The sequence below is a fragment of the Pipistrellus hanaki genome (assembly GCF_964339955.1).
Source record: "Pipistrellus hanaki genome assembly, chromosome: 4".
In the NCBI taxonomy this organism is placed as follows: domain Eukaryota; kingdom Metazoa; phylum Chordata; class Mammalia; order Chiroptera; family Vespertilionidae; genus Pipistrellus; species Pipistrellus hanaki.
In genome coordinates, this window is record NC_140506.1 from 91,410,314 (window position 1) to 91,423,078 (window position 12,765).

The 12,765-nt window shown below is 40.6% G+C and overlaps 1 protein-coding gene across 2 annotated transcripts in view; it reads left to right on the plus strand.

Annotated features, from left to right (window-relative positions):
• Positions 1–603: 603 nt before the first annotated feature.
• MEIOB (meiosis specific with OB-fold) overlaps positions 604–12,765 on the plus strand; it is a 34,302-nt gene continuing 22,140 nt past the window's right edge. Inside the window, exons 1-4 of one of the 2 annotated variants that reach the window (XM_084882552.1) lie at positions 604–702; positions 5,888–5,964; positions 8,523–8,580; positions 11,375–11,506. In XM_084882552.1, the coding sequence (XP_084738678.1) occupies positions 5,896–5,964; positions 8,523–8,580; positions 11,375–11,506 (259 nt within the window). In that variant the 5' untranslated portion in view covers positions 604–702; positions 5,888–5,895. Of the gene's footprint in view, positions 703–5,887; positions 5,965–8,522; positions 8,581–11,374; positions 11,507–12,765 lie in introns of those variants that run through there. The other variant, XM_084882551.1, reaches the window with a different exon arrangement.

Genomic DNA, 12,765 nt, shown 5'->3' on the forward strand with positions numbered 1-12,765 from the left:
CTGTAAGTTCCAAAAAATAATAATATCTCAAAAAATAATAATTCAGAGAGATGCCTGCTACACTTTTCCCCATCGGAACATTTTGTAAGACCACAACTAGGTTACTGAGGTGACACAGCTCACTGTCTTATCCAGATTTCCCGGGTTTCACCTGCACTCATGTGTGTGTGTATACTTTTCTGTAGCAATGTCCTCTGCACGCCTGGCATGTTTCTTCAGAAGGGACCCCTAGCACCTCACTGTGCCACTGGCTCTCAGGGCCGTGCTGCTCTCTAGTCTGAGGGACATCCTCTGGAAAGAAAGAAACGGAAACCACGCGCGCCCTAGTCTCCCCGTCTCCCCTCTCCGCACTGGGACTGGAGAGGGACCTCGGAGGGCCGTCCGGGGATGTGAGGGAACGGGGCGGGGTAGGGGGCGGGGCCGGCGGGAGCCTGGGCGTGGGCGGGGCGGGGCCAGAGACCTGTGAGCGGGGCGGGGCCTGGGCGTGGGCGGGGCCAGACACCTGTGGGCGGGGCGGGGCCAGCGCTAACGGTCGCCGGCGGTCCCACCTCAGCGGAGGCGGCGCGAGGAGCGCGCGGGCGGAGCTGCTGTGGAGAAGCCGCGCGGCGGCGGGCGGGGCTGTGAGCGGCGGGCGGCGGGCGGCGTTCAGGGAGCGGCCGGGCTCTGGAGCGCTGCCGGCGGCGGCGGGCGCGGGCTGCTGAGGTGAAGCCTGGTCCCTGGCGGCGGCGGGCGGCGGGCTGTCGGCCGGTCCAGAGGGCTGGGCAGGGTGGTCGCGAAGGCGAGGCCCCGCACTGCCGCCAGCCGGCGATGGCGGGTGTGGGACACGGCGTCTGGGAAGGAGACTTACGGAGTCTCCCACAGCCGGAGCCCGAGGGGCAGTGTCACCTCGAATACGCGTGTCCTGTGGGACCGGGTGGGACCGGGTGGGACTGGGAGGAACCGGGTGGGACCGGGTGGGACCGGGAGGAACCGGGTGGAACGCGTCGGGGCTCGGAGCACGCCTGGCTGTCCTCCTGCAGCACTGAGCACGTTCCACACGGACTCCGGAGGCCGCGGGCGCTCACGTTGGGGTTCCTTCCCGGGGTCGGACGTTCTCGGGTCTGACGGGTCTGACGGGACGCGTGTCCCCGGTGAGAGGACCCGCCGAGCAGTCCCACGGCCCTGGAATCCCGCTCCGATCCCGGCCCGCCCGCCCCCACTGCCCCCCGCCCCCCGCCCCGTCACCCCGGTCTGTGCCGCTTCCACGGTTGTGCCTTTCCCGGGCTGTCACAGAGTTGGAATCACCAGGATACATTTTCAAACACGGACCGAACGCACAGGGAGTGTCGAACGTCCCCAGGGGTTTTAAAGGGACTGCAGTTTATTATTATTATTATTATTATTATTATTATTATTATTATTATTATTTTGGTTTTTTGGGAGGGACTGCAGTTTAGCTCCCCAGAGGTGCTGGGCACTGGACTGATCTATGAGGAGGGCCGTTAGGAAATGGTGTTAGAATGCAAGTCACGCAGTTTTCTTTTCCTTGTGAAGCGGTGTTTAGTGATAAGATTGGAACCTGCCCGGGAAGGTAACTGGCAGGCGTTGGCCTGTCTCCACGCCGCGGAGTTCCCCCGGTTGAGCGGCAGGCTTTCTCAGGGCCGCCCCGGAGTGCCTGGAAGTCAGCTAGGAAAGTATCTGAATTGGGCTTACAGAGGTCGTTGAAACTGTTCCCCTCTAGGAGAGAAATTTCCCATTTTACCAAGATTTGTCACAAAATCTGTGGTTTGTGGTGAAAGGGGGAGATTTTTTTAAATATATATTTTATTGATCTTTTACAGAGAGGAAGGGAGAGAGAGAGAGCTAGAAACATCAATGAGAGAGAACCCGCAACCAATGTACATGCCCTTGACCGGAATCGAACCCGGGACCTTTCAGTCCGCAAACCGACACTCTACCGCTGAGCCAAACCGGTTTCGGTGAAAGGGGGAGATTTCTATGTAGAGACGACCATATAGAGAGGACTTCTGGGCAGTAGCCTAACTCCCCCCAAGTCTAGAGAACAAAGTAGGAAGTTATAGGAACATCGTCACTGAGCTCCTCTGAAGCTCCACTTGTTCCCATTATTTAAATATGTGATGTGAGTGTAAAATTAGCTGCTAAATAAAATTCTATCTAAAAAGCAAATTATAGCCCTGACCAGGTTAGCTCAGTGGGTAGAGCGTTGGTCTGCAGACTGAAAGGTCCAAGGTTCAATTCTGGTCAAGGGCATGTACCTTGGTTGTGGGCATGTCCCCAGTAGGAGGTGTCTGGGAGGCAGCTGATCAATGTTTCTCTCCCTCTCTCTTCCTCTCTGTAAAAAAATCAATAAAATATATCTAAAAAATAAAATAAAAAGCACATTATAGCAATATTATTCTCAAATTACAAATCAGATTAACTTAGGGCTAATTAATTTTGTCAACAACTATGCATGATGCAATACACTAGGCACTGCAGGACATAATAGGAGACCACATAAGGCTCAGCTCTGTCACCATGGAGCCAGCCTTCTAATGAGGAGAAAAGACAGTACACAAGCAACAACTAGGGATTAGGAATACTAAGAGGAGAAAGAGAGGCTGGGAGCTACTTTAGGTAGATAGTGGGAAAGGCTTCTCTTTGAGACGCAAAGAATGCTGAGGAGCCTGCCTTGGGAAGACCTGAGGGTTGGTGTGGGAGGGCGCTCAAGGGAGAGGGAACCGCATATGCCAAGGCCCCAAGTCCTATTTGAGGAAAGGAGAGCAGCCAGGATGACTGGAGAGAAAAGAAATGAAGAGATGGGCAGAGGGCAGATCAGCTGGGCATTACAAGGCTATAGTAAAGAGTTTGGATTTAATTCAGTGTGCAGTTGGGAAGAGTTTTAAGCAAGGGAGAGACTAAGTTTTTAAATAATTCTCTGTCATGTGGAGAAGAGATGGAGAAGGCAAAAGTAGAAGCAGAGAGCAGTAGGACAGGGAAATGGGGTGAAGCAATCAGGTTGAAGAGATCATTAGGAAGAATTAGCAGGACTTGGTGAGGATTGTCTTGTATCTGGGCAGTCAGGAAAGAAAGTGTCGGTTATGACAGAGTAGATGGTGATGGAATTTTCTGATGGCAGAGTCAGGTAGCTCTGGGGCACCAGCACAGTACCTGACACAGTTCTTCATGAATAATTGTTGCATTGACTGGAATGGAAAACATAAACACATCCCTGGCCCTGGAAAAAGTCAGCAAAGTTTATGACAAGTGCCCTCTCCACCTCTCTGCTCACAACTCCTCCTGAGGCCCAGGCCTCAAACTGACTTAACTCTGGCCTGCTCAGAGTTTAAGATCATGGTCTCAAACAGGAAAGTTTCGGTTGGTGGGCTTTGTCTTAAGTGTCTGACTGACAGCCTCAGCTCATCTGTGGGCCAGAGACTTCTCAGAGCCAGTAGCAAACAGTGTCCTTCTGTGGGCCCAGAGTCCCCTTATCCTGTGCCAGAACCTCAGTGGGCGTTAGGACTAAGCAAAGAAAGCTCCAAGGAGAAGCACAAGGGCTCTAGCCCTGCCACACCTTCATGAAACCTAAAATAAGGGACCAGGAAGGTCCTGGGAGGAATGGGCCAGGTCAGCTTGGGTTTTGGGCTAGACAGGTTTAAGTGGAAGGAGGGCGTAGAGCTCAAGGAGACCTGGGGGGTGGCAATGTCAGAGATCATCATGGTGTATCTAGTGTCTAGTATAGGGCCAGCCTCATAATAGGCATGCCAAGACTATTACCCGTGACACTGCCACAATGTTACCTTACCTGGACTATTTCTAATGCCACCTTCTCTTTCCCTCCACCCTTGCCAAGGATCTGAATCAGTGGCCTTGAGACTGTACACATCTGGTCCCACATCTGGCTCTCAGTTTCATTGATTCTCTCTGAGCCTCCCGGGTAGGAGACCAGCCCCAGTCCTGCTCTGTCCTGATTCAGGGCCTGATAATACCAGGCCCTGTGTTGAGTGAATAAAATAGGCATCAACCAGGTGATTGCAGTACTATAGGTGAGGAATGACTGAGTCTTGGACTGAGGAGATGGCATTGGAGATGGAGAAAAGGAGACATTTAAAATAGATCTGGAAAGCAGCAGAAGGGACAGTAGTTGCTGATGAATGGTATAATCTCTGGGTTACCATAGCAAGCTCTTTATTTTATGTTATCTTTGTGTTTATCAAAATGTCCAGATAAAGAATCAAGTTGTCTTTTTTTTTTCTTTTTCTTTTTTTTTTTTTTTTGCGGGAGGGAGGAGGGACAGACACTAAAGTAGTATCACCATATATTTTGAATAATAGTAGAAGTTAGAGGAACTTCAAAGAGTTCATATGGTATCACATAAGTCAATGATCAAACCACTAAGAGACAATAAGGGGTAAAAATTTGGAGAACTCACTTAGTATGTATGTGGATAGTATTTTTTAAAAAAACATAATCCAGGTATTGAATAGTTCAACCTCTCCAACTTCAAATGTCTTGCACTTCACAGACTCTCAGTAATGTTTGTTGAGTAGATGGATGAATGAATGAATCTGTCAAGGTTTGGCAAGTATTTCAGAGACTGAAATTGCATAGTGAGCCAGATCAGACCACACCAAAGAATGAGTAGGAAACTTAACACTGCTTAATATCCCAGTTGTTTTTGCTGGCACCAAAAGATCTTGAATACAAAATTATTACATTGGATAAGAACAAAAAGCAGTGTTCTTACCTGTTGAGAGTCTGTGAACTTCTAGATACATTATGTCCATTACTTCTCAGACTAACCTTGTGGGGCAGATTTAATCCACATTTTATGGATGAGGAAATTAAAACTCAGTAGTGGCAAAACACTTGACTACAAACTAGTGGCACTGGAATTCAAAATCATATTTGACTAATGTCACAGGCTCCCTGAAACTCATGTTATGGGCATAACCTGTGGGTGAGAACATTCCCAGTTAAAGTGAAACCTGTGGTTGAGAACATTCACAGTTAAAGATGCCATGTATTATGAAGTGAAGTTGAGTAAATCTGCTAATTTGGTGTAGTTGACAATTTTACTACAGTAAAATCCATTATAGTGATAACACCAAGGAAAAGCCATCATTTCATTTATTTGATATTTATTGAGTGCCTTTTATGTGCAACATAGCATTGAATTACACACATAATTCATAAATGTTAGACGCCGCATTGCCCTCATGGAGCTTACCATCTAGAGGTGAGGTTAAAGTCACTGCCCACGACCACACAATACAGTGTAATCAAATGCATGATTTGAGGTATTTACAATATATTTTTTAAAGGTGGGCTTTATGCTAATATTTAAATCCATAAATGCCCCATTGAATCATCTCTTATCTGAAACTCTACATTTCAGAGTGCTCAAAAATTGTATATTATACACATTTTGAATGTAAAAAAAACTGAAGCCTAACCTATACATTCAAAATTCTAGAAGGACATTTTGGAACATGTTTTGTTTTTGTTTTTGTTTTTTAATATATTTTATTGATTTTTCACAGAGAGGAAGAGAGAGGGATAAAGAGTTAGAAACATCAATGAGAGAGAATCATTGATCAGCTGCCTCCTGCACACCTCCTACTGGGGATGTGCCCGCAACCAAGGTACATGCCCTTGACCGGAATCGAACCCGAGACCTTTCAGTCCACAGGCCGACGTTCTATCCACTGAGCCAAACTGGTCCCAGCTGGAACATGTTTTTACAGGTTGAATCTGTATTAACTTACATTTCACTGTTGTAATAAAACCTTTTCTCTAAGAATGAGTAAACTATCCACTGCTTTTCTAAATACTTTTTTAATCTTGGAATTGTTTATAGTTTATTTCATTTAACTTATGCACTTAAATTATGTCTTCTAAAATGCAGATAAAAGAATGGCAAACTTCTTTGCACTGAAGAACTTCACTGCACTCTCAGATCTGCATCCAAATATGGCTAATCTGGTAGGCTTCAATGATATAGTGGTTTGGTTGTTCTATAATGAAATTTTCTGTGGTAATATTATATATTGATTCTTTTGACACATGTTTGTATATTAGACAAGTACATATATTCATTGCATTTGTATAACTGTTTTACATTAAATACCCCTAAATTTTTTGTATTTATGCCATCTAAATGAAAATTAGTATCTCTTTTGTCTATAGAGTAAGAGATTATATTATAAAAGTCGTGATTGTTCAAAATGATCTGATGTTTATTTTAATTATTTAATAACTACTCAAATTTAGTATTGTACAATTAAAACATTTTTTGTTCAGCCCTAACTGGTTTGGCTCAGAGGATAAAGTGTAGGCCTGCGAACTGAAGGGTCCAGGTTAGATTCTGGTCAGAGCATGTACCTTGGTTGCAGGCACAACCCCCAGTAGAGGGTGTGCAAGAGGCAGCTGATCAATGTTTTGCTCTCATTGATATTTCTAACTCTCTATCCCTCTCCCTTCCTCTCTGTAAAAAAATCAATAAAATACATTTAAAAATTTTTTTTGTTCAGCACTATCTCTTCTCTAATCAAATTATCCAAGTTATAGACTTAAATACTTGCCATTATGCTGTTTTTATGACATAAAGATACACAACAGGTGTATTTCTGAAATGAAAATTCATTTTTTGAGGGAAGGGTTATAGGGCAATTCAATAATTTCAAATATAACAAGACTCTTATTTAAAGGAAAGCTAGGTAGAATCATTTTATAAGGTGAATTTATTGTAAAGCAATTATCATAGTCCCTTACCTTTCTTGCTCCTGAGAAGTCTGCTATTTACATTTGGTATTTGCAAATCTGATTTCTTAAAATGGGATAAATTTATATGTAACTTTAATAGTTTGCAATTCAAAGTTTATTAATGTTAAAAAAATAATTATTGCTGTTATAGTTTTTTTTTGAATGGTAAACTATTTGCTAAATGCCTCATCAGTTAGAAAGTTTTACTCAGTATTTCCATTAGTTGTGTTTTTCCAACATAATTCAGTGAGATCTGAAAGCATATGGAATTTAAGAAATAATAGCAGTGTGTATAAATGTAATAAGACTAACTAATTGCTCAGCTAGGCAGTCTTGAGTGTATTTTATTTATTTATTTATGTATTTATGTATTTATTTATATTGATTTCGGAGAGGGAGGGAAAGGAAGAGAGAAACATCAATGATAAGAGAGAGTAATTAGTTGGCTGCCTTTTGTATGTCCCACACTGGGGACCAAGCCTGCAACCCCTGCATGTGTCCTGACTGGGCATCAAACCATGACCTCCTAGGTCATACGTGGACACTCAACCACTGAGCCACGCTAGCCAGGCTTGAATGTATTTAAATGTAACAGATTATTATAAGGTTAAAATTAGTTGCTAGATTAATAACATAAATTTAGGTTTATAATTTCAGAAAAAGCTAATTGTTTTTATTTCTTTTATTTCTTCTAAAAAAAAGCACTTTTTTAAAAAAAAAATAATTTTTTTATTGATTTCAGAGGGGAAGGGAGAGGGAGAGAGAAATAGAAACATCAATAATGAGAGAGAATCATTGATTGGCTGCCTCCTGCACGCCTCCACTGGGGATGGAGCCCCATAACCAGGGCCTGTGCCCTTGACCAGAATCGAACCTGGGATCCTTTAGTCTGCAGGTCAATACTCTGTCCACTGAGCCAAACTGGCTAGGGCTTAAAGCACTTTTTAATATTTAATTTTTCTTTGGTAGTCACTAAAGAGAACATTAAAAAGGTTAAAAGAGATGTTAATATCTTTAAGGTTTAAGATCTAGGACTTTAGAGCTTAGATTTATTTATTATTATATTTTAAAAATATATTTTATTGATTTTGTACAGAGAGGAAGGGAGAGAGATAGAGAGTTAGAAACATCGATGAGAGAGAGTCATCGATCAGCTGCCTCTTGCACACCCCTTACTGGGCATGTGCCCGCAACCAAGGCACATGCCCTTGACCGGAATCGAACCCGGGACCTTTCAGTCCCCAAGCTGACGCTCTATCCACTGAGCCAAACCGGTTTCGGCAGAGCTTAGATTTATTAGCAGTAATATACTACAAGTTCTGTTGAAATCTAATTTATATTACTGTTCAGCATGTTTGGATTAAGGAGCTAAGCAATTTTATGTGGATTGTTAGAAAACTCTAAATAAAAGAAAGCTTTGAAGTCCATGGCAAATTAAATTGCATCTTACATGTGCTTTGAATTAATTCAGTAAGGATTGATAGCATAGGGTAGTTACTGTACTCTACCTAGTGATTGAAAATAAAGTAGAAACATGCTAAGTATTAAATGATTATATTTGTAATAGTAGTTAACTATGTTATTGCTTTGTAGTATTCCTTGTAGAATTGAACATTTATGAACTTATTTTAGAAGTTTGTCTGGAATAAATACATTTCAGTGGTTGCTAGTAAAAAAATGTTTGTTAGAGTCAGTAAAATATAACAAGTCCATGAAATTAAATTTACCGTCTACATCTGTGTTTAATATTTGTTTTCTTTAACCTTTTTGTTTTTCAGAAAATAATCGGTATAGTTATTGGGAAAACAGATGTCAAAGGCTTTCCAGACAGAAAAAGCTGAGTTCTGCTTAACAGTTTGCTTCATTTTTCATCAATTTTGGCTTACGATTACAACAAAATGTATTTAGTGATTAAATTTCTCATGCCTGTTTAACTCCTTAAGAGCAATGGCCATATTCTCTATTGTATGGTAAAGTACTCAATTGAAGGCTATGTGTGTGAGGACATTAAAATAACTTAAAATATTTTTATTGATTCCTGAACGGAAGGGAGAGGGAGAGAGAAACATCAATGATGAGAGTGAATCATTGATCAGCTGCCTCCTGTATGCCCCACCCTAGGGATCAAACCCACACCTGGCATGAGCCCTGACCGGGAATTGAACTGTGACTGATTCACAGGTCAATGCTCAACCACAGAACCATGCTGGCCAAGCTAAAACCATTTTTAATGATTCTGATACTAGTACCCCTGCGCACGAATCTGTGCACCAGTAGCTCTCTGCGGGGCCTGGCTGCTCCTTGCCCACTGCCCAGAGGCTCTCTGTGGCTCAGAGGCTCATCTGCGGCTGGGCGCAGAACACTTGCCTCATCACCGTGGCGACGAAGCATTCCATCAGGTTGCTCATGCTGCCCAGGGACTGGGGAACTCCTGCGGGGCTGAGAGGACTGGGCGCCGTCATCTTTGTGATAGAGTGATGGTTAATTTGCTTATTGCCCTTTTATTAGATAGATTTCTCAAACATATTTGAAAGCTTAGAGATACAATGCCCAAATAGCTAGTTTAGATGATCAACTTACTAATGTGTATCATGTGTATTTATTGAGTACCTCTATTGTGTTAAGCGCTGCATAAAGGTAACAGAGGGCAATTGTAGTCTCATATTCTCTTCAGATATCGTAGTGTCTGAGAGTCTGGACTTACAGCTAGATTGACTGAGCGCACTTAGTTATTGAGTGATCTGAAATGTGTCCTATATACAGCTGTGAAATCGAGATAAATAGAGCTGGTATGAGAATTAAATGTAAGGGTGTGTGACCCATAGTAACTATCACTTTCAGCCTAAGAGATACAAGCACACAGGCAAATCTCAAATAAGACACAAAGTGATAAGAAAGAAGGTTTTGGAGTAGGGATATGTCATGATAGAGTAGTGTTGAAGGAGAAAAGTATGGCAGCAGTAGCTACATATTTACTCCAACAACCAGATAACTCAGTGAAAAATACTCATCTTTCATTTAGTTAGTTTTAGCGTTAGTGGTCCTTATTGAGTTGCTTGAACTGTGTAAGAGTGTTAGGTATATGGAAACATAATCCAAGATTAAAATTGGATATTTAAAACAACTCACCTTTTTATTTTTCTTTAATATAGTTTATTGATTTTTTACAGAGAGGAAGGGAGAGAGAGAACTAGAAACATCGATCATCTGCCTCTTGCACACCCCCTACCGGAGATGTGCCCGCAACCAATGAACATGCCCTTGACAGGAATCGAACCTGTAACCTTTCAGTCCATAGACCGATGTTCTACCGCTGAGCCAAACCAGTTTCAGCAAAACAACTCACCTTCTAACTTTTGTTGTTAACATGCAAAGTTATAATATAAAATGTCATATCTAACAACTCATTACTATTAGTTTTAAAAGTGTCAAATGGTGTTTATTAAAGGTTACAGTGTATTTCTATACAGCTTGGGTGAATTAGAGCTCTAGTAAGCCAGCCAATAATTCTGGAAGAAGAAGACATTAATTATGTTTGAATCATCTTAGTGATTGAGTTATTTGACTCATGGTAGAGTGATAGGCACCTTTATTTTTATTGTATTTCATGTAATATTCTGTTATTATTTTTGAGGTAAAAAACGAAGATGTCATTTCCCACCCATACTTGTTTGTATCTTCACTTAATTATTTTAATTAGATCAGAATTACCGTTTGAGTAATTTGAAAAAGTTTAAATACCTGTTTTCCCCCTATATAATTCATGTATTTCAAAATACATGAATTATATAGGGGGATAAACAGTGATGGAAAAATACATGAATTTTTAAAGTCAATATTTAAATAGTAACTGAAATTACAACAATAAAATACCATTTTTACTTATCAGACTGTAAGGGTAGGAGACCACTTCTGTAGTATTGACTACTTTATATGATTATATGTACAGTATTTCTTTTTGAAGAAAATATGCTTATTGACTTTAAAAAAACATTATACATATACATAAAATATAATATTTTTTCATTAAAAATCAAGGAGTACAGGTCATACAGTTGAAAAGTAAAATTCTTCATTTAATCCCCAACTCTTCCCAGCCCAGTCCGCACCCCAAAGGTAACACTAATTACAGTTTCATATATATCTATAATTTGTATATGTATGTTAGGTTGTGTTGTGCTTTTTTTTTTTTTTTTTTTTTTTTTTAATTAGCAAAAGCAATAAGGACATTTTTTGAAGAGATGTACTTGCTGACCTCTAGTGGTATCACTTAGTAGCACACATTTGTTATTGAATAATTTACATTTGAATTTGACTTAGGTTAAAACAGTAATAGTAAGAGAGAAATGGAGGATCTAAGCTAATATCTGGATGATTCAAACCTATGTGCCATTTCCCTCCAAATATACAGGTAACTGAGAAAAGGGAACAGAGGGGTTAATAATGAGGTAATTATCTACTTTGGCAGCTTTGAAATTCATAAAAGCAAGTATAACTTATTATAGAACTTATATATGAAATAATATTTTATACCATATCTTTGAGTATTATTATTATCATCAGGATTATATTTTTCAAAAGTATAATGAAACATTTCATTTGAAAAATAAAAGCATTGGTTTTCTCTTAGATATTGGGTCAGAAAGGTACACTTTCAGTTTCACCATTCGTGATTCACCAACGCATTTTATAAACGCAACATCCTGGGGCAATGAAGATTATATCAGATCACTTTCTGACAGCTTTAGGGTTGGTGAGTGTGGTAAGTTGGCATTGATTCTTAAATTGTATTTATTATAGTATTATTCCTTTGTTATGTTTGTGGTAACTACTCTGAGGGAGTCAAAATACAATACAGTAGTTGCCTTTATATACAAGGACTATGTTCCAAGACCCCCATTGAATAGATACCTGAAAATGCAGGTAGTACCAAATCACATACTATATGTGTGTGTGTGTGTGTATGTGTGTAGTGTTTTTTTCTGTACACATAGATCTGTGATAAAATTTAACTTATAAATTAGGTATGTAAGAGATTAACAACAATAATAATAAAATAGAACAATTACAACAATATACTATAATAAAATTTATGTGAATGTGGTCTCTGTCTCTTAAAATATCTGATAACTTATCTGATCTGACAAAAGAGACAACCACTTTTTAAAGTGACTAATTGGTAGGGAGCGTCTGCAGCCTGGACGCGAAGGTATGATTCACATCTCAGGGGGATGGAGTGGGATGGCTGACCTCTAGTGGCTCGATATTTCATCACGCTATGCAGAACCACACACATTTTAAAGCTTATCAATTGTTTATTTCTGGAAATTTTCATTTAATATTTTCAGATTGCAGTTGACTGTAGGTAACTGAAACAGTGAAAAGTGAAACCATGAATAAAGGAGGACTACTGCAAGATACAATTCATAATTCTCAAAAACCCTTATCAGACAAAAAGTCAAGATTGAAGAACATAATGCAAGGCATTCAGCATTATTACTTGAAACATACAAACCTAATAGTCACATATTTTTACTAGGTAGCTTTATATCTGGTTTATTTCATATTTCAGTTTACATCAATCCCTTTTGTTGCTAAAATAATTTAACATAATAGGGCTGCTAAATAGATTTTGATAAAAGATGATATTTTAATTTTTAATGGATTTTTGTCGTTAATTCTTATCCAAGGATATTTTTTCCATTGATTTTTTGAGAGAGTGGAAGGGAGGGAGCGAGGGGGTGAGAGAGATCAATTGATTGCCTCCCACATGTGGGGGGCATGATGTGGGATTGAACCTGCAGCCCAGGTACCTGATCTTGACCTGAAATTTGACCTTTGACCTGTTGGTGTGAGGGCTGACAGTCTAACCATTAGCCACAGTAGCCAGGGCAAATGTTTAACGGGTTTTAAGAAACTATTTTCAGTCTAAAACAACAAATCTTTTACATTCTCTCCCACCCCAATATCCCTCTGGCAGTACAGTACAAAAAGAACAAGGACTTTGAAAGCACATAGATC